A 25,385-nucleotide genomic window follows, 5' to 3' on the forward strand; every position below is an offset into this window, starting at 1 on the left:
TACCCGAACACACCGTGGCTTTATTATTAACAGATGCCAAAAGCACACTTGCCAGAACTGCGCTAGAGGCGGTCGCCCAGAGGCAGCAGGACACTACAGCTCCTTCCTCTGGGGCAGAAAGGAGGGTGCCTGGGAAGTTCGAGGACTGCGGTGGGGAGGTAGAGGTCCCAGCATTCTCAATGGCAGGCAGCGGCAGGAGGGGCGAGAGGCGTGGGCGAGTCCATGAGTCCAGGGAGGCGGCGCGACTGACTCACTTGAGGCGGTAGAGAACCTTGCGCTGCATGCGATGCTGGATCTCGCCGCGCCGCAGCATGAGCTGCAGCACCTTGTGGATGGCGTGCTCCGGGTATTTCTGTGGGAGCACGTGGCTGGTTGAAGGCGCGTGCTGCCCGAGGGGACCCCATCAGAGTCCAGACATCCCCAGGCTCACTGGGAACTTTGTACGCAGGCTCCTTTGAACTAAAGGGCCCACACTTCCTGAGTGCCTACTGTACACCAGACACTGAGGCACACAGACGCTAAGCTACTTGCTCAAGGTCACAGCAATTAAGTGGCAGAGCTGCGACTTAAGTCCATCTGACTCTAGAACTGAAGCTCTAAACCTTTCTCTAAGCCTCAGTCTGCTCACCTGTAGAAAAGCCCAGTACCACCCATTACATATAACTGCCCTGAATCAAAATGAGATGATGTCAAGGAGCAGAGACCGGAAACTAGGATTGCTCCTGAGATTTTAAAGGTGACAGGTTCTCCAGAGCATCTGGAAAATCCCATCTTCTCTCTATGGGGCCAACAGCACCCTCCTCAGTGGGCTAGAAAGCTCACCCTCATGGCTCTGCCCCTTCCCACTCCATGAAACGCCCGCCAACGGGGAAAGAACAGACAGGAAGGGCTGTGAGGAACTTGTATGGGGTTTCACCAGAATCCAACCACCTCTCCTCTCCTCTCCCCTCCCCTTCGTGGGATAGAAAAAAATACCCCTACTCCTGCTCCTGATGATGTTCCTAGGGAAGGAATGATGGCTAGAAGAGGTCTGAGAAAGGGACAGTTGTCCATCCTACCCCTACTCAGGGCCTGTCTGCTGAGTAAGGCACCAGTGCTGAGTGGGTGGGAACCAGCAGAAGCCCTGCACCCCGTGCAGGCTCACACCCCCACTCTAAGGCAGGCTCACCTGCTTGGTGAAGTCCTTGATGATGCTGTGCTCAGACACCTGGGAGCCAATGGCAAAGCGGCGCTTGAGCTGCTTCTCGATGCGGCTCAGCATCTCCTGGTCCTCCTGGCTGGTGAAGCCCTCCACCCCTGCGGGCGTTGAGAAGTGAGGCAGCCAGGGTCAGAGGGGCTGGGACAGTGGGAGTTCTTGGAGAGAGATAGCCTCTAGCCCAAGAAGAATAGCCTGAGCCAGGCCTTGAAGAATAAATCAGAAAAGGGCACCAAGTGTGCCAAGGTGGTGCAGGCCTGACTGAGTAGACAGGACACGGCACACATGTGGGGACACTCCAGCCGAGCACAAAGGCACAGAGGCAGGAACACACCTGTCTCAGTCAAAAAACAGCCCAGTGGCCGGGCGCGGTGGCTCACGCCTGTAATCCCAGCACTTTGGGAGGCAGAGGCGGGTGGATCACGAGGTCAGGAGATTAAGACCATCCTGGCTAACACGGTGAAACCCCACCTCTACTAAAAAAAAATACAAAAAATTAGCCGGGCATGGTGGTGGGCACCTGTAGTCCCAGCTACTCGGGAGACTGAGGCAGGAGAATGGCGTGAACCCAGGAGGCGGAGCTTGTAGTGAGCAGAGATGCGCCACTGCACTCCAGCCTGGGCGACAGAGCGGGACTCCGTCTCAAAAAAAAAAGCAGACCGGGGCCCAGTGCAGCAGACATGGCCAGAGTGTCACTAGGGACCAAGTCTTGCGGGCCCTTGGAGGTCACAACAGGACTCCTTTTGTTGCTGGAGCAGGTTAGAGAGAGAGTTGGAAGGGGCCCATCAGTGACCCAGGAGGGAAGCCAGGCTGCCCTGGACACATCTACGAGGTGCTCTGAGGAGCCCTCGGCAACCAGGAGGCTCGTGACTTCCAATTACTGCTGCAGAGGCCTTGGTGTTTCAGCTAAGGAGATGGTGGGCTCATGGTCAAGAGGCCACTGAGAGGGGAGTCTGTGAGGCAAACTCCTACATAGCCCGCAAGACCCAACTCAAATTATCACCACTCCATATCACCCCTGCCCTCTGTGCCTGCAACATCCCAGAGGCCTCCATTAGCAAATGTCTAATGTGACAGGAAGTGTCTCCAGGGCAGAGGCTGAGTCTTCACCAAAGGGGACAGGAGGAACAGGCCCCACCCACCCCATTCTTCACCCAGTGCCTCCCCACTCAAATGCACCAAACCTGCTCCCTCCTGGGGAAACTGACACTTAGCGCTGCCTCCACCTGAGCAGCTCTTCCCACAAGGAGCCACCCTGTCCACTTCATGCAGCTCCCTGCCTGGCATCACCTCCTTGCAGAGGCCATGCCCACTCACTCTGTGGGAAAGGAAAGAGCACGCCCTCCTTTTCCAACACACCTGGCCCTGCCATCATCTCCCTCACTGCCCTTTTCACTACCTACACTGGCATTGGTTTCCCTACTGTCTCTCTCTCCCCAGCTAGAATAAGAATGAGAGCCCAGGAGGGCGGGGACCTTGTGATTGACTGCTCTTATACTCCCAGCACCTAGAACAGTGCCTGGCAAACAGTAACGCTAATGAAGTATCTGCTGAGTGAAGGAACAGATTTTCCCCAGCGTGGCCTGGCTCATCATCGGTGCCTGGGGCAGTCTGTTGAAAGGCTGACCTCAACCAGACAGTATGGCTTATGGCGTGGAAAACGCTGGCCTGGGGGTCAGGAGACTTGCATTCCAGCCAAGCGACTGTGATCTTGGGCACCAGGGAAAGGCCCCTTCCAGTGTCAGCTGTCTCGTTTCTAACATGGGAAGGGCTGACTGTTCACCTGACTTCCAGGAGGCAGCTGTAAGGAAAAATGCAAGAAATAGCTCTGGAAGCACTGAAAATGCCAACGAGCCCAAGAAGCAGAGTGTCAACTGTTGTTCTTAGCCTGTGAGAAGGGTAATTATCATCAACGACCTGGGTCGAGGATTGTGTTCAAGGATCTGGAGAGAAGCTGCTTCTTCCCATCTTGCAGGAAACAGCAGTGGGGAGAAAGGAGAGGGGTCTTATTGCAAAAAGAAACTCAGAGAAGCAAGACACACACTGCAGGCCCCCAGCATGCCAGAGCCCTGCCCACAGAGCTCTGAGCCAGGGAACCCAGATCAACCGAGACCATGTCCCCTGCATCTGCTCACCTGACAGGGTACCAGACAAGGCAGCATCCAACGTGGACACTTGGAAGAGCCGCAGGGCCTCCTCCACATCTGCTTCCGTGGCGAAGGGCTGCAGCTTCATCTTGCTGAGCGATTCCGCGATGCGCACAATGGCCTCCAGCTGCCTGTGGGGGCAACAGCGCGCTCAGGGTAGCCTCGGTCTGCTATTCCCTTCCTCCCCAGCCACCCTGTTACCAAGGAGGTGCTTGCCCAAAGTGTTAAGACTGTGGTGGAGACTGGTAGGTGTCCCTATAATCCATCTCCCTTTTGATCTTAGTCATAGCATTGCAATTTTTTTTTTTGAGACAGGGTCTTGCTCTGTTGTCCAGGCTGGAGTGCAGTGGCATGATCATAGCTCACTGCAGCCTCGAACTCCTGGGACCCAGTGATCCTTCTGCCTCAGCCACCTGAGTAGCTGGGTCTACAGGCACACACCACAATGCCTGGCTAATTTTTTATTTGTTGTAGAAACGGGAGTCTTGCTATGTTGCCCAGGCCGGTCTCAAACTCCTGGCCTCAAGCAATCCTCCTGCCTCAGCCTCGCAAAGTGCTAGGATCACAATGTAGGCCACTGCACCTAGCTTGGAAACACAGTTTTTAGACTGGCACACAGCAATCCACTAAGACACATCCAGACATCTTTTGTACCAGGTTGTATTTGTGACCAAACTATGGCCAATAAGTTGTAAGCCCAAGCATTGTGTGGCAATTCATGAAGTGCCCTTAAAAAGGGAACCTCTCTTTCCTTCCTCTCCTGCTGCCTGGAAGTGACGGCTGAAGTTCCAGCAGCCAACTTGGACTAAGAGTAAGGGGGAACTTGAGGAGTCCTCACACCAGTCCCATACCATCTTCCTCCAGACAGTGCTACAGAAGAGAGAAATCAACTTCCTATTTCTTTAAGCTACTCTATTTGGATTTACCATTACTTATAGCCAAATCCATTTCCAACCAGTCAGTGCTGGAGACAGGATTCAAACCAGGTAAATCCCAACTCTTACCCACTGTACTGTCTACAAAGTCACAAGAATGAACAGAGTTAGGAGCTAAAAGCACTGAGGGTCAGAGAAGCAATGTAATTTCCCTACAGTCACACAGTGGGCTAGAGGCTGTGACCCAAGACTCCTGACTCCTAGGCCTGGGTCCTTCCCTCCCTTCAGGCTTCCTGCAATGGGAGAAAAGCCAGGCCAAATTCAGACAAGAGGGGTCCTGGTTTGCCCAGCCTTAAATCAAGAAAAACAGATCAATGAGATCAAGGAGGCCATAGCTTATGCTCCAAAGGGACTCTTCCCGCCCAGAGCTACCGTGGGCCTGTGCCAAGTGAAAAGCCTGGACACTGCCCCTGGTTGCCAGGCACACCCTGCTGTGTAAAGCAAGCCCCACCTGCACCGGCCCCGCCCTGCCCGCCTGCTCACCGCACAGTGATGGGGATGCTGGAGCGGCGGTCACTGTCCCTCTCATGCTGACGGGCCCCGCTGCGCATGATAATGTAGCGGTTCTTCAGTTTCTCTGCAGCCTCTGCTGAGAGCCGGGGGCCACACTTCCTGCAGGACGGGGGGGAGAGGCTGCTGTGAGGCCAGCAGGGACTCCTGGGGCACCTACCCTTTCCCCCAGCCCTCTGCCGGCTTCCAGACATGCACCTTCCCACCACACCACAGCTGCCCACTCACATGGGCTGGGGGACAACAATCGGAAGAGATTTAAGTGAAATCTGGCTGTGGGCAGCTGCCACAAAGATCAACACTGGGGAGAAATATGGGTGCCTCTCTTAGAAAACAGGTGAAGAAAAGCCAGGCACGTGTGCAGGGTGAAAACCACCTCTTCCCCATTGTTAGACATTGTGTGGTGTCTTGCCACAAGGTCCCCCATACATGTAATTAACAATGGCACAATCACAGCGGCATGGAGGCCCACTAGGTCATGGGCTTTGCAGCAGTCCCAAACTCCTCCACCCAACACATCTGAAGACACGACAAGCTGATGACACCCACAGGAGGCTTGGCAGTGACTGTAGTCCAGGGGCTGGGAGCACCTCGGACTTTCCTGGGAGGGTAGGTGTGGGGAAGTCTGATCAGCATCTACCCTACCCCATCCCCTCCCCTCTAGCCCCCCAGGCCAAATGACAATCACTGATATAAGGAAAGCTTTAGCTCAACCATCCTAAGGATATGGAGACTGGGGCCCAGAGGGAGGGAGGGAACTCCCCAAGGCTACCTGGGGACTTAGTGCAGAGGGAAGATTAGCATCCAGGGCTCCCTGACTCACAGGGAGCCTGTATGGCCTCTCAAGCCTGGGCCATACAGAGCTCAGACTTGGATGAAGACCCAGGGACTGTCCACTCACTGTGTCAGAGGTGCTGAATCAGGGACCTACCAGGCCGCCACTGGCAGTGCACTCAAACAGCCCTCGACCCCTGGGTTTTAGCTTCTTCAAAAGATCACCAAAGCGCTGTACGCCAAGAATCTAAGCACTGTGGTCAAGAGCACAGCCTCTGGAGGCAAGCAGCTGGGTTCACATCCTGGCTCCACTACCTCTGGCATGTGACCTTGGACAAGTTACTTAACTTTCTTTGCCTCAGCTTCCCCATCCACAAAGGGAAGGGAATAATAGCACACCTAACCAGGTAGGTTTTGGGGAAGGGTTATAATTTATTCATATAGAAAGTACTGAATAATAGTTCAGAATGCCTGGCACCAAGAAAATAGTGTGTGAGTGAGTGTGTGTGTGTGTGTGTGTGTGTACACATACATATATATATATTTTTGAGACACAATCTCACTCTGTTGCCCAGGCTGAAATGCAATGGCACAATCTTAGCTCACTGCAACCTCTGCCTCCTGGGTTCAAGCAATCCTCTTGCTTCAGCCTCCCGAGTAGTTAGGACTATAGGTATATACCACCACACCCGGCTAATTTTTGTACTTTTAGTAGACACGGGGTTTCGCCATGTTAGCCAGGCTGGTCTCGCACTCCTGACCTCAAGTGATCCACCTGCCTTGGCCTCCCAAAGTGCTGGGAGTACAGCATGAGTCACTGCAACTGGCCAGTACTATGTATATAATTATTATTATTGAAAATCTGTGAGAACAATCAAGTTGCAGCTGCCACTGACTATTTACCCAGGGCAGGACTATGCCAAGCACTTATTAGCAAATATCGGCCTGGGGAAATCAAGGCTCAGAGAGGCCAACCAGCTTGCCCAAAGTCACACAGTGAAGGCAGGTATGACCCAGAGCCCATGTCTACCATGTCTACACTTCACTGCCTCCCTGCATGTCAGACTCGAGGAGGTCTTCAAGACCATCTACATCCCACCTGCTTGGTGTGGAGATGGGAAAACTGAAGCCAAGAGCCAGTGAGCTGTACAAGGTGAGAAGGGAGCAGAGCAGATTCAGTAGAGCTGAGGACCTCAGAACAGCAACATCTGGGCTGTTCTTCATGAGGAGGAGCAGGACAGGGGAATGGGTTCTCCCACCCAGGGAAGCTGGGCAACCTCACCCCCGTGGGCCTGCGTCCAGGACTCACGCTCGGCAGTAGGCAATAAACTTCTTCAGCTTGGCCAGGTCGATCTCGCCCTCCACGGCCTGTGTCTGTGTCAGTGCGCTCACGTGCAGAGTGATGACATGCTTGGCCAGCATCTGGGGAGCAGAGGGGATACTGAGCCATCCCACAGGCCCTCCCAAGCCTGAGTCCCAACACTGAGGTGGAACAGCCAGAAAGAGCTGATGGGGCCCTGGCATCAAGGAGCCAGAAAGGGTGCTGGGAGCTCAGGCGTGCTCAGCCTGTTTGCTCAGCACCAGGCCCTTGTTCTGATGGGCGCATCTGGATTCTCCTTTAGAGGGAAGTTAATACTCCTTGCTTCTCTGTCCTGGTCCATAAAGGGGTGGGTACAGCTTGTCCACCCCAACCTGGGGCATGTATCTGCTTCAAGGATGGATACTTGATCTACCCAAACCAGTGGGAGTCTACCCTGGGACTTTTGCTGGAAGTACTGGAAAAGAGGGGTCCTCCTCTTTCCTGGGGGCTGTTAAGTTATAAGCTGATAGGACAAAATCTTATTTTGTCTTTGCCACCACAAGAGGAACAGCTGCCCAATTACAAAGATTCCACCAAAGGAAGCAGAGCAGAAAGGCAGAGACAGTTGTTTGAGAATCCAGATCTACCTGGGCCTTAAGTCGCTGGACTTCTCAATTCTATAAACCACTATATCCTTTTGTTTGAAAAATTTACTAACCAGAACTGAGGTTCTATTACTCATAACCCAATGTCAACTCCTCTGTTTCACATATAAGGGACTGAGGCCCAGGGAGAAACTGATTTAGCCCAAATCACACAGCTTACCAGTCACAACAGAGGCAGAGCCAGGCCTCAGGACTCCAGACCCCTACTTCAATCCTCTGCAGTCCACAACAACCGCCCTCTCACGTGCTCCCCAATTTCACAGCCTGACAGTCAGGACTTCACCAGCCAAGGCCCTTGTTCTCCATTCTGCTTCCCACACAATCACAAGCCTGCTTGGAGGCAGGCCCCATGGCCACCAGCCCTGCCCCTGGACGCACCACATCCCTCTCCTCATTGTGCTCATCCTTGACAATGAAGATCATATCGAAGCTCGACAAGATAGTGGGCATGAAGTCAATGTTGTCTTCCCCCTTTGTCTCATCCCAGCGGCCGAACACTGAGTTGGCAGCAGCCAGGACGGAGCAGCGTGAGTTCAGGGTGGTGGTGATCCCGGCCTAAGAGGCAACAGATGATGAGAAGGGGGAGGAGATGGCAAAGATGCCTTCTTACATACACGCTTACACACACACACACACACACACACACAACAGATGATGAGAAGGGGGAGGAGATGGCAAAGATGCCTTCTTACATACACGCTTTATACACACACACATACACACACACACACAACAGATGATGAGAAGGGGGAGGAGATGGCAAAGATGCCTTCTTACATACACGCTTACACACACACACACACACACACAACAGATGATGAGAAGGGGGAGGAGATGGCAAAGATGCCTTCTTACATACACGCTTATACATACACACACACACACACACACACACACACACACACACACACACACACACACGATTCCAGGCCTGGGCAAAGAGAACTTGGTCCCAGCCAATCAGGGCAGCCTGAGGACAGCTGGGCCAGGCTGGGCTGCTGCAGGCTGGGCTCTCCATGGAGGGCCACTCATCTTGGCGATAGAGATGGTCTGCTGCTCCATGGCTTCATGGATTGCCACACGGTCATCTTCTCGCATCTAAGTGGAAGAGAGAAATGTCATCAGACCTACTGAAGTGAGGGAGCAGGGAGCAGTGGCAGCAAGAAAACTAACAGCAGGCCCTACTCCTGAATACCAGCTCCATGCAAGGCCATTGGCAGCCACCAGGTCGCCTCTAATCACAGGAACAACTGTGTGGGCTTGCCTTTCTTCTCCCCACTCTTCAGATAAGGGAATTGAGGCTTGGAGAGGTTAAGCAACTTCCCACAGTTACCCTAGAGTGACAGGCCCAGGGATTGAAAACATGTCTCTCAAGTCAGAGGTGATTTCTGCTGGCTGAGCACAGGAGGTCACATACCCTGGTGCCATCCACCATTTGGCTACTACCCATCTCATTAGACTCACCTTGTCAAACTCATCAATACAGACGACCCCACCATCAGCCAGGACCATGGCTCCACCCTCCATGATGAAATTCCGAGACGAAGGGTCCCTCATCACTGAGGCTGTCAGTCCGGCTGCACTGCTGCCTTTCCCAGACGTGTATACCTGGGGCAGTGGGGAGGTGTCAGGGCCCAATAACAGCTCCATGCTTTGACCCCAGTAAGTCAAAAAGACCCACTGAGGTTGTTATTTGCCCATGGTCACACATCAAAGCTGGCTGCAGAGTACAGAATAGGACTCAAGGCTCCAACTCAGTACGTCTTCCTCTGGAAGGGGAGGCTGCCCTGGGCCTCGGTGTGCCCAGATGTTCTCCCCGCTGAGGGCATCACATCCATGGCTCACCTGAGCCTCACCACAGCCCTGTGACACAGTCTTGTGGGGCCCGGCTCACAGATGAGCAAACTGAGGCCCAGAGAAGAGTCAGCCTCAGGGCTAGGATGAGGACTCCTGACTCCCAGGAAAAGGCTGCCCCCGTTGTGAGTCCCTTGTCGTCTCTACATAGACCTACACGCCACATACTGCCATAGAGCCCCTGAAATTGGGAAAGTCCTGAGTTGTCCTTAAGTGCGAAATACTCAGGATTTAAGACTCAGAGCTCTTAAGAATGTAAAGTATCTCAATAATCTACATATCAAACATGTTGAAATGAGATTTTAGATACAGCGAGTTAAACAGAGTAACTTCACCTGTTTTTCCTTTCCTCTTTCCCCTTCTTCCTTTTAAATTGAAAAGGAGTCTTGCTATGTTGCCCAAGCTAGTCTCAAACTCCTGGGCTCAAGTGATCCTCCCACCTCAGCCTCCCAAGTAGCTGGAACTGCAGGCATGCACACCACTGCACCCAGCTACTTTTTCATGTGGCTACTAGACAATTCGAGAAGACATACATGGGCCGCATTTGCAGTTCACGTATTTCTACCGGACAGTGCCAGTGTGGCCAATCTGGCACACTTCCTATCTATCCAAAGACCACCATCTTGCCCTATACAACCCCGCCACTTGGATCATGACAGTCAGACCCTCTCTGGCTCTGATCCTCGCAGTCCTATTCAACAGTACAGCCGAGGACCCAGCTCATCAGACACTTGGGTTCAATCACATCCTGCGCTAGTGCTACCAGCAGTGAGACCTGGGGCAAGACACTTACCCATTCTGCACCTGAGTTTTCTCACCCATAAGACAAGGGTAATAGCACCTACCGCAGTTGACATGAAGACTAAGTAAATATATGCAAGGTATTTCAAGCAGTGCCTGTCCCTTCATTTTAGCTAGCAGTGCCTGGTCCTTCATTTTAGCTATTATTATTTATTATTATTATTATTATCATTATATTTTTGAAACATGGTCTCACTCTATCACCCAGGTTGGAGTGCAATGGCACAATCTTGGCTCACTGCAACCTCCCCATCCTGGACTTAAGTGATCCTCCCACCTCAGCCTCCCAAGCAGCTGGGACCACAGGTGCATACCATGCCTGGCTAGTTATTTTGTATTTTTGGAAGAAACGGAGTTTCACCATGTTGTCCAGGCTGGTCTCAAACTCCTGAGCTCAAGCAATCTGCCCACCTTAGCCTCCCAAAGTGCTGGTATTACAGGCATGAACCACCATGCCCAGCCAGATTTTAGCTATTACTGGTAACGATATCATTATTTAGCAAATGGATGAACTGGTGCTCAGGGAGACTGGGTGACTTACTCAAAGCCCACAGCCAATCACTGGCCAGGGTGAGACCCAAACCCCATCCTGGCTCTCAGTCCAGTGTACTCACCCCCTGCCCCAAACCTACATACACCTGTTGGCTCCTTTCTTCCTCCCATCTCCTCGGCCATCCTGACCACAGCCAAGAGAAATGAGGAAGAGATTCTGGGTAAGCAGTCCACCATAGGTGTCCTGGGGGCCCAGAGGCCCTGCCCTGCAGCCTTCCTCCCTGCAAACCAAGGTGGAGAAGGTATCCCAGACCACTCACCCCAATGGGAGAACACTTCTCCACAAACTTCAGAAGCTGGGACTTGGCTGTCCCAGGGTCCCCTAGCATCAGCAGGTTGATGTCTCCTCGGCGAGTAAGTCCATCAGGGAGCCTGGGGGAGGAAGGGTAGATGGACAAGGTGAGAATCCATGAGGGCATCGCATGTGACATGCAGTCACCAGACTGGTGGGCTGGCAGTGTCACCCCAACCATCATGGGCTTCAGAGTTGGCAGCAAGGTAGGGGCTGTGGCCTGAGACCCATGTTCCTACCCAGCTCTGTAGCTCCCAAACCATGCTAGATCTTGCCTAGCAATGAGGACAGAGCTTGCCTCCCAGAAGAGGAGGGTTAAAGGAAATGGCTCTTATGGCTATGCTCGGACACACCCAGCATCTGAGTAACGTTCCTCCCAGCTGGGAAGAAAAGGACAGGGAGCTGCCTGTGGGCTGTGCATGGTGTGGCAGAACAAGCACCATGACAGCAGGCTCCTGGTTCCCCTGCATGTGCTGAGAAGCAAGTCCCTTTAGCTCTCTATGCCTCAGTTCCCTCATCCACAAAATGGGCACGACAGCTGCGTTCTCAACAGGTTACTGTGAGGACTGACTGGGCTTCAGACACATAAAGCACGTAAAAGAATGCCTGTGCATAGGAAGAATACAGTAAATGGCAGCTGCTAACACTATCCTTGCTACTGTCCATAACTCTGATTTTATAGTTTCCAAAGGATACATAATGTTCTTTAAGAGTCAGTTTTCTTACCTGTTCCATTCATTGGAAACCTGGGTTCAAAAAAAAGTGACTCTCACTCCAGGTACCTGCATGACCCCAAGCTCGATGCTGAGATTTAAGTCCTGGTACCTGCATGACCCCAAGCTCAGTGCTCTCCCACTACATTTGCCAGGTCACCAGTCCTCCCCCTGGCCAGGGTCAGGGCATCGCAGAGACAGGTGCGCAGATCAACCACTAGCCAGCTGATGGCAAGCTTGGGGGCTGGCAAAGGTGCCTGGCAGACTGAGGGGCCCAGGAGACACAAGAGTGTCCAGTCCTGATTTTCCAGCAATTATCCTACCATGAGCCCCATCACCAGCTGCCTCCCCAAACACAAGGGAACTCAAGCCCCTACCTCTTTCGGGAGCCCCCAAAAAGCAGGCAGGCAATGGCCTTCTTCATGTCCGTGCCCCCAAAGATGGAGGGGGCGATGCTCTTGGAGATGACCTCATAGACATTGGGGAGGGCGGCCAGGCGACGGAACTCCTCCTCCTCCTGCGGGCTCACGGCCCCAGCAAAGCTGCGGCCTGGGTAGGCAAAGCAGGCGCTTGAGTGAGTACAAGGGAGCTTCCAGGCCACTGCCCATCCTGGCACCAGCTCAGGGACCTCCCAGAGGGCAGAGCCCTTAGGGCCAGGACAGCACAACCTGAGTAAATAGAGATCCCAGCTCTCAAGCCCTCAAGAGTGGGCCTGGTGTGTTCCAGGGTCCAAAAGGTGAGGGCAGGTGGGCAGGGGGGTTCTGAGGAAACAGAGGGCCAGATGGCATAGGACCTTGGAAACCACTGGAAGTCTCCCCTTTCAGCTGAGGAGTGACATAGTGTCTTGGTCATGACCACATCACTCACTGGCTGCTGCACAACACAGCAGGTAGGGGCAAGGTGGAGATGGACACTAGGGAGGATTAACGGTGATCGAGGGAGGCCTGACAAAGGCTCAGAGCAGGTGGTGAAGTGGTCAGATCCTGGACATGTTTTAAAGGTGGAGCCGGCCGGAGTTCCTGAGTGATTAGATGTGGGGCATGAGAGAAAAGAGCACCAAGGATGACTTGGGGGTTTTTGTCTGAGCAACTGAAAGGGTGGAGATGGGAAGACTGAGGGGAGCCAGTCTGAGGGTGGGGAAAGGGGAGCTTAGCTTCAGCCATGGAAAGTTCAAGATGCCTTTCAGATATCTAAGTGAACATGTCAAGTCAGCAGTTGGTTATTAGTCTGGAACATGGGGAGAAGCCCAGGCTAGAAACGGAAATGTGAGAGCTACTTGCCTGTCAGTGGTTTTAAAGCTGTAATAATCTAGGCAGTTTGTGTAAATGTGGGGTGGGCCATGGACTGAGCCCTGGGGAAGCCACTCCCCCAAATCAACTCACTGCAGCCAGGGGGCTGCAACAAACCTGAAAACCCTCAAAGTGGCCCCTGCTGCCCTCAGGTATAAGCAGGAGGTCCCTAACTGGGCACTCAAGGCTTCTTACACCGCCCGGTCCCTCATCCCCTGGACTCCCACTTGGCCCTCCAGCCACTCAGTACCTTGCCCAGGCTGGGGTCTTCACCTGCTCCTGCCATCCCCTCCCGCCTGGAAGTTCTTCCACACCCACCACTCTTCAAAGCCCAGCTCAGATTAACCTCCTTCCAGAAAACGTTCCCCAAGGCCCAGCCCCCACCTCCTCCTTCTCCTTTAGCACCTCCTTGGAACTGCATGATCCACATCCGCTGCCACTTTACCTACATGTCCCCAGGGGTCTCTGTTTTCTTATTTCTCCAACTAGACGCTAAGTGCCTGCCCGCCTGGAACCCTACATGTCACTTCTCTTGCATCTCCTGTCACAGAAGTGAAGACGGGGCATTCAGTAATTCCCCAGTGATTTGACCTCAGTCCTTCTGCCTTAATGCTGCAAGTAGGCAAACACCTTCAGCCCAGGAGCCACCGGAAGGACCAACATGTGGAAGTTCCGGGGATCACTCAATATAAAAATGAACGTTCTAATGATATGAGCAACACAAGGATATCCTGGGCTACCTCATGAAGTAACGGGCTGCCTGTTACCAGAAGTATGCAAGCACAGCCTTTTGGCAGGGCTAAGCCAGGACCCCAAAGCCAACTCACCAGAGCCATCCGTGTCCACCTGGATGCCCAGGACACGGATGTAGGAGCTTCGGATGCCCACGCCCACCCTGTCACGGCCCCTGCTGGAGGTCAGGCCAAACTTCTTGATGGAGTAGATGCCCATGATGGTAACCCTGTTCCCAGGGACGACCTTGTCACACAGGTACCTGAGAGGAGGGGAGAGGAGAAAGGAGAAAAGGTGAGATTCTGACTTGGACAGCAAGTCTCTGACTCCACCCATCCCCGGGACGCTCAGGGTCCACCTCAGCGTTTACGCCACAGGCACACGCTGAGCTGGCTCCATCCCCACGGAGCCCAGAGAATGGCCTCTCTCCCCTCATAACTCCCCAGCCCATGCTCAGCTGCTTGGAGGATGGTGTTGCCGACGGTGACAGTCAAACAGAAAGGCAGGTGGTGGCCTGACTCTCGCTGAACTCGCTAACTCATTTGTACGCTGGTTTAGAAGGAGGCTTAGTGCCAGCCCACAGCGCCCTCCAAAAGCCCCATCTCCACGTGTATGCCGTCAGCTAGCCGTGTGGCGCCCTTTAGCCTCTCATGGCAAGCCTTCCTCTTCATGCCCTCCAGCCTCCTTGAGGAGCCACTTGCCCTTTCTGCCTCTTCATGGCTCTGTGAACTCATTTTGCCTCTGGGTTTTCATTTCCTCTTTCAAAAGTGAGATGTTGAAACAGGGAAGTCTCCAAGTCCCCTAGTCAGAGCCAGTGTGGTGTGGAGGGACACTTAGTAGCTGTGTGACCTCAAAGAAGTCATTGTACCTCTCTGAGCCTAGGGGGGTGATAAAGTGACCTGCCTCTGATGTTGTAGAGTCAGGTGAGGCAGCAGACATAGAAGTGTTTTATATCATCAGGCGTCACAGCTCCAGAAAAGACCATCACCGTCATTCCATGAGCCTCAACTCCCCTCTTCCCACACCCACTTCGTAAGTTTTCAGGATTCGTGAACTGCTTGGAAAATCACACATCCTGAGGATGTAATCTGCACGAAGGAATTGTGCTAAACACTTGACATGCATTTTCAAGCAGCCCTCTGAGAGATTAAGGACTGTCCTTATCCTCATTTTACTGATGAGGCAACTGAAGCTTGACAAAGTCACATAATGCCCAAGAGAGCAAGAGCCTGACTCCTACACACTCTGTTGCCACTAATGAAGTTACTAGAAGCTATGGATCCACTCTCCTCAGAACATCTGCCTGCAATTTCAGGATATTCAAGCTCAGGTTAGAGCCCTACCTAATCAAAGATCTCAAAACCTTCCACCCAGGTTACTACAGGGGCCCAAGCCCAGCACCCTCTCCTCCTCAGTAGAATCTTTTTTTGTTTCCTTTTTGAGACAGAGTCTCACTCTGTCGCCCAGGCTAGAGTGGAGTGGTGTAATCACAACTCACGCAACCTCAGCCTCCTGGGCTCAAGTGATTCTCCCACCTCAGCCTCCCAAGTAGCTGGGATTATAGGTGTCTGCCCCAATACCCAACTAATAACATTTTTTTTTTGCTTTAAGATACAGGGTCTCACTATGTTGCCCAGGCTGGTCTTGAATTCCTGGCCTCAAGCAATCCTCCTGTCTCAACCTCTCCAAGTGCTGGGATTACAGGCATGAGCCACCATGGCTGTTCGGCAGAATCTTAACAGAAAGCCTGGGGTAGGAGGTGGGGTGTCAGGCTGGGAAGAGGCTTTCCCAGCTATTGGTTATCTAGCTATGAATCCTGGGCCTGTTATCCTAGGAAGAACACAGACTTTGGAAAGCAACAGACACAGGCTGAAATCCTGGCTCTCCTCCACACAGGAAGTCATTTAACCTCTCCAAGTTACATTTCCTCATCTGCAAAATCGGGTTGACATGCCCCTGCAGATTATGGAAAGATGAGATGAGAGGAACTTATGGAAGCATTAGGCACAGAGCACGTGCTCTGCAACTGGCCACCTTCTTCCACCCCACTCACCCTGCTCCGGATGACCCACTCCCAACACTCGGGTTAGGGCCACGGCTGGGACATCCACCCTTGTAGATGCCCACCTCCCAGCCCGTCTGCCTCACCTGTCACAGTAGAGCTGCATGTGTCTGGGCATCTCCCCGTGGGGGACTGCATCAGGCAGCTCCTGCAGCTTCAGGGTCTGGAAGTCCACGCATTTGCATTTGTCGGGCATGATGAAGTACGGGTCCAGTGGGCACTTGGGGCGCCCAGCCTGATCTCTGTACAGGGGAAGGGAAAAGTCACCAGAGCTACCCAGAGAATCCAAAGCAGGGCTCATTCATCCCAGGAGCCAGCCAGATGTTGCCAGCAGCAATCTATGGGGTCTCCAGGATAAGCTGGAGAAAAGCCCTAAAGGAAGGTAACGCTGACGGACCCAGCACTGGACTAAGAGTCCAGGGAACTGCTTGAGGCTGGGTTCTTCCATTAACTTGCTGAGGAGGCAGACAGGTCACACTCGGTCTTCTTGCAGGGTCTTGGTGTCCTCATGGGTGAAGAAGAGCTAGTTCATCAATTCTCTTACTAAAGCCCCACTCAAATCCCAAGATCTTTTCCAGTGAGATTCCAAGCACTTCTAGACCATTCTGAGGGTTTAAGCCTCTATGTATCCCTAGGTAATTATGTCATTATTCAATAAATATTGTAGCAACATAAAGAAGCAAACATCATAGCAAAACCTACTATGTGTCTGGCACTATTCCAGGTGCAGTGGGCACAGCAGTGAATAATATGTCCCTGCTCCTGTGGAGCCTAAGTTCCTATCAAGGGAGGCTGAAAAGACATACAAGCAAATAACCACATAACAGAGTGACAGCTACATGCTGTGAAGAAAAGTAAAAAAGTAGGCAGGTATGGGAGAGACCAGGTGTGTGTGCACCAAACTGACGACAAAGGGTCGGGCAAGATGCCCCTGATGAGGGGACATGTGAAGAGGAGCCTAAAGAAGTGAGGACCCAGACTATGGCGGCCTGAGGAACAGCACTCCCAGTGGAGGAAACAGCAAGGTCAAAGGCCATGAGACTGGGGATAGTCAGTGTATTCCAGGAACAGGAAGGAGGCAGTGCAGCCGGGCCTGGAGAGAGGAGGGGCAGCGAGGCCTGGGGGAGCCCGGAGCAGACCCTGCGGGGCCATGCAGGACTTGACTAAAAAGTACATGACTGGACCACCTGCAGTGTCAAGGGACACCTGGCTGCTGGGTAGAAAACAGACTGAGGGGGCAGAGGGTGGATGCAGGGAATCAAGGAGGAGGTGCCGCGCCACTCCAGGTGAGAGATGCCAACAGCATGGATTGAGGCAGCTCTGCCGTCCCGGGAAGCTGAGGCAGCACCAGTGAAGAAGCCAAGAAAGAGCAGCCAGTGAAGAGGGTGGGGCTCCTTCAGACTGGGGTCAGCAAACATTTTCTAGAAAGGGCCAGAGGGTGTGTATTCCAGGTTCTGCAAGCCAAGAAGCCACACACTCTGCCTTTGTAGTGCGAAGAGCTGTGGGCAATACTTGAATGAACGATCATGTTCCTGGGCCATAGGGTCAGCAGACTAGATCTGGCCTAGTGAGCAAACCATAGTTTGCTTCAGAAGATTCCAAGTAGACTCATTCTCCTGGGCTGCTTTTCCCTCCCAACCCTGGGCTCCCTACAAGGCTGTCTGGGTATCCTGGTGAGACAGAACTCATCAATGTACAGGGACACTGTTCAGAGTGTCTCAGAGCCACAGGGCATCAGATCTGTGCCAATCCTAAGGGCACACCCCTGCCCAGTCCATCCCAGTGGGTCTCTAGAAGCAGCTACAGGTAGTGCTTGCTACTTGTTCTCATCCTTTCTGATCTTCACTCAGGTCACCTCCCACAGTCCTTTTTGGCCACACACTCACGTGTTGCACTTCCTGGGCAGGGCATAGCCCTCCAGGCCAGGGCGCATGGCAATGTTGGTGAGGGTGTTGCGGCAGCTGCGGCACTGGATAGAGATGCGGGTGGCCTTGGCACGGACCGCAGACGCCGCGATGATGATGCCGGGGATCTTCACCAGGTGTGACATCATGTCCGACTGTAACAGAGCCATCGGGAGGCTTGTTGGTTAAGGGGAGCCAGGACACACCTGAGATATGCCGGTAAATGTCCTGGGCAGGGGCCTGAAGGAGGTGGGCACAGAGCTGCAGGGAGAGCCACAGCTCTTCTGTTCAGCTCCAAAACTGCTCCCAGAGCACCCACCCAGTGCCAGGCTACCTGGACCCGGGGGTTCACATGGCAAAATAGTTTCGGATCAAATTATGTGATGTATGGGACTTGTTTCAAAAGAACTCCAGGGCCACAAATGAAACAAGATTTGGCCTCTATGGCTGTTAGTAACTGAGGTCAGGAGTTCAAGACCAGCCTGGCCAACATAGTGAAACCCCGTCTCTACTAAAAATTAGCTGGGCATGGTGGTGTGTGCCTGTAATTCCAGGCACTTGGGAGGCTGAGGCAGGAGAATTGCTTGAACCCAGGAGGCGGAGGGCGCAGTGAGCCGAGATCGCGCCACTGCGCTCCAGCCTGGCAACAAGAGCAAAAACTCCACCTCAAAAAAAAACAAATTTGGCCTCTAATTGTTCATTATCAAGGTGGGTGGTGAGTACAAGAGGATTCGTTATACTGTTCTCTTTATATTCTAATGTTTGAATTATCCATAATAAAAAGTAAAACATAAATTCTCAGCCAATCTGCTCCTCCCTATGGTCAGCCCTCGCCCTTCACAAAGCCCCGAGCCACTAGTGTACAGGACTGGGACAGTCTCTCTCCACCTTGTCTCCATTCTTCAACGCCCTCCTCGGGCTGAACAAGAGAACCCGACATGAGCAGAAGTTTGGCTGGGGCTCTCAAAGGAACCAGGAAGAGGCTGTGGGAAGCAGAAGCGAGGCTGGGGAGGCGTAATTCAAGGCTCCATGCCTGCATCATTACAGTGAATCACCACCTCAACCTAGCACCTGGTCAGTCTCAGCATAGTGGATGGCGGGATGCAATGAGGGATCCAGCATCAACCACAAGCATTCTTGCCCGGTATGTGAAATCGAAACACCGTCAGGCCTTTGCATCTAACTTCCAGGTTCCAAAAATCACAGAGCGGGAAGGGGCATGTTTTAACCATCCCAAGGAGGCCTTCAGATAAATCCAAAAGGCAGCACATTCTACCGGATAATGGCCCCTGTTTCTTCAGAAAATCAATAATGTCTTTGTGAAAGAACTTACACCCAGAGTAAAGGAAGCTGCTCGGGATTGAAAGAGACTTAAATAATCCAATACATACAATGCCTGGTCCTGGCTGAGACACACAAGCTGTAAGAGGCATGTGAGGTAATTAGATCAATCTGAACCTAGACCGCATATTCAGTGATACTAAGAGATCTTTGATGTTTCTGATGATGGTATTGAGAGTATGTAAGAAAACTTTTTTTTTTTTTTCAGGATAAAGTGTCATATCTGTAATTTATTTTTCATTTTTGGAGACAGGGTCTTGCTCTGTCACCCAGGCTGAAGTGCTGAGAGGCACAATCAGAGCTCACTGTAACCTCAAACTCCTGGGCCCCTTGATCCTCCCACTTCAGCTTCCCAAGTGGCTTGGACTATAGGCATACGCCTCCGTACCTAGCTTTGTTGCTTTGTTTTTGTTTTTTTGTTTTTTTGTTTTTTTGGAGAGCCAGGGTCTCAAACTCCTGGTATCAAGCAATCTTCCTCCCTCGGCCTCTCAGAGTGCTAAGGTTAGAGGCATGAGCCACCGTGCGTCACTTTATTTTAAAATTCTTTAGCAAAAAATAAAAAGGACAAAATAGGAAACAATGCAAAATGTTAATTATTAAATCTAGGTGAAGCTATATGGGGTTCATTATACTACTCTCTGCTTTTGCGTGTGTAATTTTTCATAACGAAAAGCAAAAAAAAACAAGAAAAGTTCCTTTTGTCTCCAGGAGGAGACAGGTTCAGAAAGGTCAAGTGCCTTGCTCAAGGTCACACAGCTGGCACTCAGGTCTGCCTGCATCCAAAGCCCTCTGTACCACGCAGCAGCCACTGCCCCCCGACCCACCTTCAGGCTACGAATGCTGGAAGGGCTGGCATCCGACTTGAGCATGACCTGGATGTCCTGGAGCACCTCCTCCCCTGAAGGCCGGGGCCGGGTCACCTCATCAGCTACTTCCTTGGCAGCTTCCTCAAGCTGGAGAAAGGGAAGAGCACAGGCTGTTAGTAACTGGGGCAGAGCAGCCCTGGGGAGCTCAGGGATGGGGTCCCACTCACCAGCTGCAGGTGCTCGGCTGGCTGCTTGTACAAGTAGTCGGCCAGGTCCTCATCAAAGCTGGCCAGATCCTCCATCTCCACCTCAATCCAGTACTCCCCCAGGTTGTAATGCCGCTTGAGTTCATCCCTGGAGTGGGCACGCAGCAGGGTGGGGCAGGAAGGGTGCAAAGAAGAGGAAACCAACACTGGTTGAGGTGTGCCTGCACCCCTGAATCTGCCCACACCACAGCCAGCATGACCTCACCATTCCTCTTCCCAAACACACATCTAATTCCAGATCCATTATTTAACCCCGCAGAGGCTACTCACTGCTGGCACAGGCATGCCCTAAAGAAAGCTCCAGGCCGGGTGCAGTGGCTCAAGCCTGTAATCCCAGCACTTTGGGAGGCCGAGACGGGCGGATCACGAGGTCAGGAGATCGAGACCATCCTGGCTAACACGGTGAAACCCCGTCTCTACTAAAAAAATACAAAAAACTAGCTGGGCGTGGTGGTGGGCGCCTGTAGTCCCAGCTACTCGGGAGGCTGAGGCAGGAGAATGGCGTGAACCCGAGAGGCGGAGCTTGCAGTGAGCTGAGATCTGGCCACTGCACTCCAGCCTGGTCGACAGAGCGAGACTCCCTCTCAAAAAAAAAAAAAAGAAAGCTCCATAGAAGGGGTTCGCAAGATAGTCAAAGGATGTTTCAACACTCAGGCCAGTGTTCACAAAACAAACCAGTTCTGTCACTGAAGGACTCCGCGGAGCCTTTAACTTACTCTTGGAGACTGACAATGCACACACCTCAAACTTGGGGCCCAGCGCAGTGGCTCATGCCTGTAATCCCAACACTTTGGGAGGCTGAGGAGGGTGGATTACTTGAGGCCAGGAACTCAACACCATCCTGGGCAACATGGCAAAACCCAGTCTCTACTAAAAATACAAAGATTAGCCAGGCATGGTAGCGTAAGACTGTAGTGCCAGCTACTGATGCATGAGAATCGCCTGAACCCCAGGTGGAGGCTGCAGTGACCAGAGGTCTTGCCAGGGCACTCCAGCCTGGGTGACAGACTGAGACTCTGACTCAAAAAAAAAAACCAAAAAAACAAAAAAGGTATCAGCCTTACCAACATGGAGAAACCCCATCTCTACTAAAAATACTTTTAAAAAACTAGGTGGGTGTGGTGATGGAAGCCTGAAATCCCAGCAACTCAAGGGACTCAGGTAGGAGAATCACTTGAACCCAGGAGGCAAAGGTTGCAGTGAGCCGAGATCATGCCACCGCACTCAAGCCTGGGTGACAGAGCGAGATTCTATCTCAAAAAAAAACCCAAAAACAATAAAAAAAACTGGAGGCGCCAAGGCAGCAGATAACACATCTGCCTTATCAACGTCTGGTCAGACTCCATTTTTTGTTTTTTTTAAAACAGAGACGGCCGAGCGCGGTGGCTCAAGCCCGTAATCCCAGCACTTTGGGAGGCCAAGACAGGCGGATCACGAGGTCAGGAGATCGAGACCATCCTGGCTAACACGGTGAAACCCCGTCTCTACTAAAAAATACAAAAAAACTAGCCGGACGAGGGGCAGGCGCCTGTAGTCCCAGCTACTCGGGAGGCTGAGGGAGGCTGAGGCAGGAGAATGGCATAAATCCGGGAGGCGGAGCGTGCAGTGAGCCGAGATCCAGCCACTGCACTCCAGTCTGGGTGACAGAGCGAGACTCCATCTCAAACAAAAAAAAAATAGAGACTGGGTTTCACTATGTTACCTAGACAGGTTTTGAACTCCTGGGCTCAAATGATCCACTGGCATCGGCCTCCCAGTGTTGCGATTACAAGCAAGAGCCACTGCGTCCCACCCAGATGCTTAGCAGAGCATCCCATAAGACTCCTGTTGCAAGAACACATTTGGGGACCACTGACCAACGCACAGGCTGCTCCCCAGCCTCGCAGTGTCACAGGCCTGAGCCCCGTCTCCCTTATGTCCAGGAGCCAGTAAAATGGCCAGACTGGCACTGAAAGCCGCTTGCTGCGAGGACACCCCAGACCTCTATACAAGCAATTGCTCCTACCTAGACAGAATGCTTTCTACACCTGCAACTCTGCCCTTAGCTCACCGGTCACCTCAAACTTCAGCCCCGCCCTCCGGAAAACTTCCCTAAGTCCTTTCACTTTCCTCCGTGGAGGAAATGACCACCGTGGAATTCATCTGTTGGTCTTCACAACTCACTCCCCTGACTTACGAGCTTCTCTAGGACAAGAAGCACGTCTGTCTTTTCTTCTTTGTATCGCAGTGCCTGGCACACAGGTGGGCGGTATCAGCTGCTACATGAGTAAGTGAAAGCAGGAATGGCTTTGCCCATTTCTGGCCTGGTAAGGCCCAGAGACACTGACACCTGGAAGTCACTCGGCTAATAACGGCCCAATGCTGAGCCTGCAGCCGCATGTTCTCTGCATGTTCTCTGCATTTTAACGTCTCAGGGATAGAGGCTGGGCCTGTGAGGATTCTCATGATGTCACAGGTCGTACAATCAACTAGAAGCAGGAGCCAGGTCCAGCTTCAGTGCTGCAGCCCAGCACCCAGAACAGTATCTGGCAGGAAGTAGGGTCTCAATCAATGAAGGTGCAAGACTGGTATAAATAAATGAATGAGCAAAGTGACTTGAATCCTAACTGCCATCTTCACCTTTTACACCTACAGGGACCTTGAGTTTGTAAAGTCTCAGACGTGACATGGAAGGATGATAGGAAGCAGATGAACAGGAAGAAGATCTGGATAAAGAACCAAATGATCCAAGTGGCACTAGCTGGTTGCTGGTGGCCCACTCAACAGGTGACTCTCCCAGAAGTTAACTCCAGGTATAGATAAAATACACAAAGCAGGCCGGGCACGGTGGCTCACGCCTGCAATCCCAGCACTTTGGGAGACCAAGGTGGGTGGATCACTTGAGGCCAGGAGTTGGAGACCAGAATGGCCAACATAGCGAAACTCCGTCTCTACTAAAATTACAAAAAATTATCCGGGCGTGGTGGTGGCGGGCGCCTGTAGTCCCAGCTACTCGGGAGGCTGAGACACGAGAACTGCTTGAACCCGGGAAGCAGCCACTGCACTCCAGCCTGGCGACAAAGCGAGGCTCTGTCTCTAACTAAATAAATAAATGTAAATAAATAAGTAAATAATAAAATAAAATACACAAAGCCTTATACCAAGGGGTGAGGCTGCCGGGATGAGCCCTGTGACCCAAGACCGGCTCTTTCCCCCGTCTGGGCCCATCTGTGCTCGGACTGTCCAGGACTCTAGGAGGCTGGTGGAGGCGTATGTGCGGCCACACTGCAACTGCGAGCCCCGGCCCCGCAGAAGCCGCACCTGTATTTGAAGGTGAAGCCCGTGCGGTCGGTGCCCACTCGGTACTGCCGCAGGAACTCCTTGAAGCGCCTCTGCAGCTGCGATTTGCGGGCCTGCCCCTCGTCGGCCGCGGCGTCGCCCCCGAAGCTGTCGCTGTAGAAAATGCCAGGATCGTCGAATCCCGACATCACTGCGCCTGGCGTGGGAACAAACGGCCAGAACAAGCTGGGGGCAACGCCTGGCACCTCCTCCCCTCCGACGCCTGGGTCCCTGCCGGGAGTCCGGAGCCGAGGGGACCCGGGCTGCGCTCCCGGACTCCAACCCCAGTTCCCGAGAAACCCCTGTCCCACTCCAACTATGCCCAGAAACCCTGATGCCTGCTGGCCCCCAGTCCCAGTCCCACTGGCCTCACCTCTGGTTTTCTGCACTTTACAAACGAGGGGAGACGAAAACCTCCACGCTCAGCCGCCGAGTTTCGCGGGAAAAACTAGAGGCGGTGTTCGGAAGCCACAGCCGCTGCGCTCCCATTGGTTCGCCGGAGACCCGCGGCCAGCGATTGGGCAGTTCTGAGCCCTCCAGCCCCGCCTCCCGGACGGGCTGCCGAAGATGATTGGCTGCAAGGTGCATGACCTCGCCTCCTTCCGGGCTCCATTTTGTGTGCGGAACAATTTGGCGCGAAACTTCTGGCTGGGAAGGAAGCGGCGGCGCTGGACTGGGCGGACGCAAAAATGGCGGAGGGGCCGGCGCTCGGAGGGTACCTTTATGTGCTTTCTTTTTATTTTCTTGTTTTTTTTTCCTAAGGCATGGTGTCGCTGTGTCGCCGAGGATGGAGTGTCGCCGAGGATGGCGCGATCACGGCTCACTGTAGCCTGAACCTTTGGGCTCAAGCGATTCTTCCGCCTCAGCCTCCGGTGTAGCTGGGACCACAGGCGTACGTGATTTTCTTAAAATATTTCATAAAGACGGAGACTCACCATCTTACCCAGGTCTCGAACACCTGCTCTCAAGCGACCCGCCCGCCTTGGCGTCCCAAAGCACTGGGATTACTGGCCTGAACTACCGGGCCGGGCTTGCGTGTTTTTCTTAAGCCTTCTTTTAAAATCTTATGAAAAAAAAATAACCCCTTTCATAGCCATAGGGAGAAAAAACTAGAAGCTCAGAAATGATTGGGTCCAGGTGCCCATTTTGCAATGGGAGACCGTGCCCTGAGGAGTAGTCGCTTGCCCGTCTTGAGGCCGGTTCTCTGGGCCTGAGGCTCTGAGGAACCCCTGTCCTCCAGCTGGTGGCGGGACAGGGCGATTACCCCGCGACTCACCCGCGTCCCTGACCCGGATTCTCGCAGCCTGACACACTGCTTTTATTTGTTTATTTATCTATTGAGACGGAGTCTCGCTCTATCGCCCAGGCTGGAGTGCAGTGGCAATCTCAGCTCACTGCAACATCTACCTCCCCGGTTCAAGCGATTCTCCTGCCTCAGCCTCCCAAGTAGCTGGGACTACAGGCGGACGCCACTACGGCCAGCTGATTTTGTGTTTTTAGCAGAGACAGGGTTTCACCATGTTGTCCACACTGGTCTCAAACTGCTGACCTCAAGTGATCCACTCCCCCTGGCCTCGCAAAGTGCTGGAGTTAAAGTGCTGGAGTTACAGGCGGTAGCCACCGCGCCCGGCCCGACCTCATTCTCTTTAACAGATGCTTAATTTTCTGTAGTGTAGTGACAAAGACTCTCCTTGACCAAACTCTAGCCAGGTTCCTCTGGGCTCCCTTCACTCTTAAGCCTCAACCTTGATCTACAGGCACTGTGGCTCATGCCTGTAATACTAGCACTTCAGGAGGCCAAGATGAGAGGATCCCTTGAGTCCAGGAGTTGAGACCAGCTTGGGCAACGTAGCCAGATCCTGCCTCTCTAGAAATTTGTTGATTTTTTTTTTCTTTTTTTTTTTTTGAGACAGAGCCTGACTCTGTCAC

The 25,385-nt window shown here is 52.9% G+C and overlaps 1 protein-coding gene across 2 annotated transcripts; it reads right to left on the reverse strand.

The window, feature by feature from the left end:
- MCM5 (minichromosome maintenance complex component 5) lies at positions 1–23,970 on the reverse strand. 2 transcript variants are annotated; one of them, XM_003905464.4, is made up of 17 exons: positions 23,830–23,970; positions 23,439–23,613; positions 20,100–20,226; positions 19,891–20,019; positions 17,708–17,880; positions 15,908–16,063; positions 13,855–14,021; positions 12,116–12,287; positions 10,994–11,105; positions 8,991–9,134; positions 8,559–8,624; positions 7,905–8,081; positions 6,871–6,983; positions 4,761–4,889; positions 3,331–3,473; positions 1,169–1,296; positions 1–352 (listed from the first exon to the last, which is right to left on the reverse strand). In XM_003905464.4, the coding sequence occupies exons 2-17, from the start codon at positions 23,603–23,605 to the stop codon at positions 251–253; spliced, it is 2,205 nt and encodes a 734-aa protein (XP_003905513.2). In that variant the 5' UTR covers positions 23,606–23,613; positions 23,830–23,970; the 3' UTR covers positions 1–250. The 2 variants fall into 2 exon arrangements, with proteins under 2 accessions (XP_003905513.2, XP_031512216.1); XM_031656356.1 differs by lacking the exon at positions 8,991–9,134.
- Positions 23,971–25,385: the final 1,415 nt, after the last annotated feature.

The sequence above is a fragment of the Papio anubis genome, chromosome 16 (genome assembly GCF_008728515.1).
Source record: "Papio anubis isolate 15944 chromosome 16, Panubis1.0, whole genome shotgun sequence".
Lineage (NCBI taxonomy): Eukaryota > Metazoa > Chordata > Mammalia > Primates > Cercopithecidae > Papio > Papio anubis.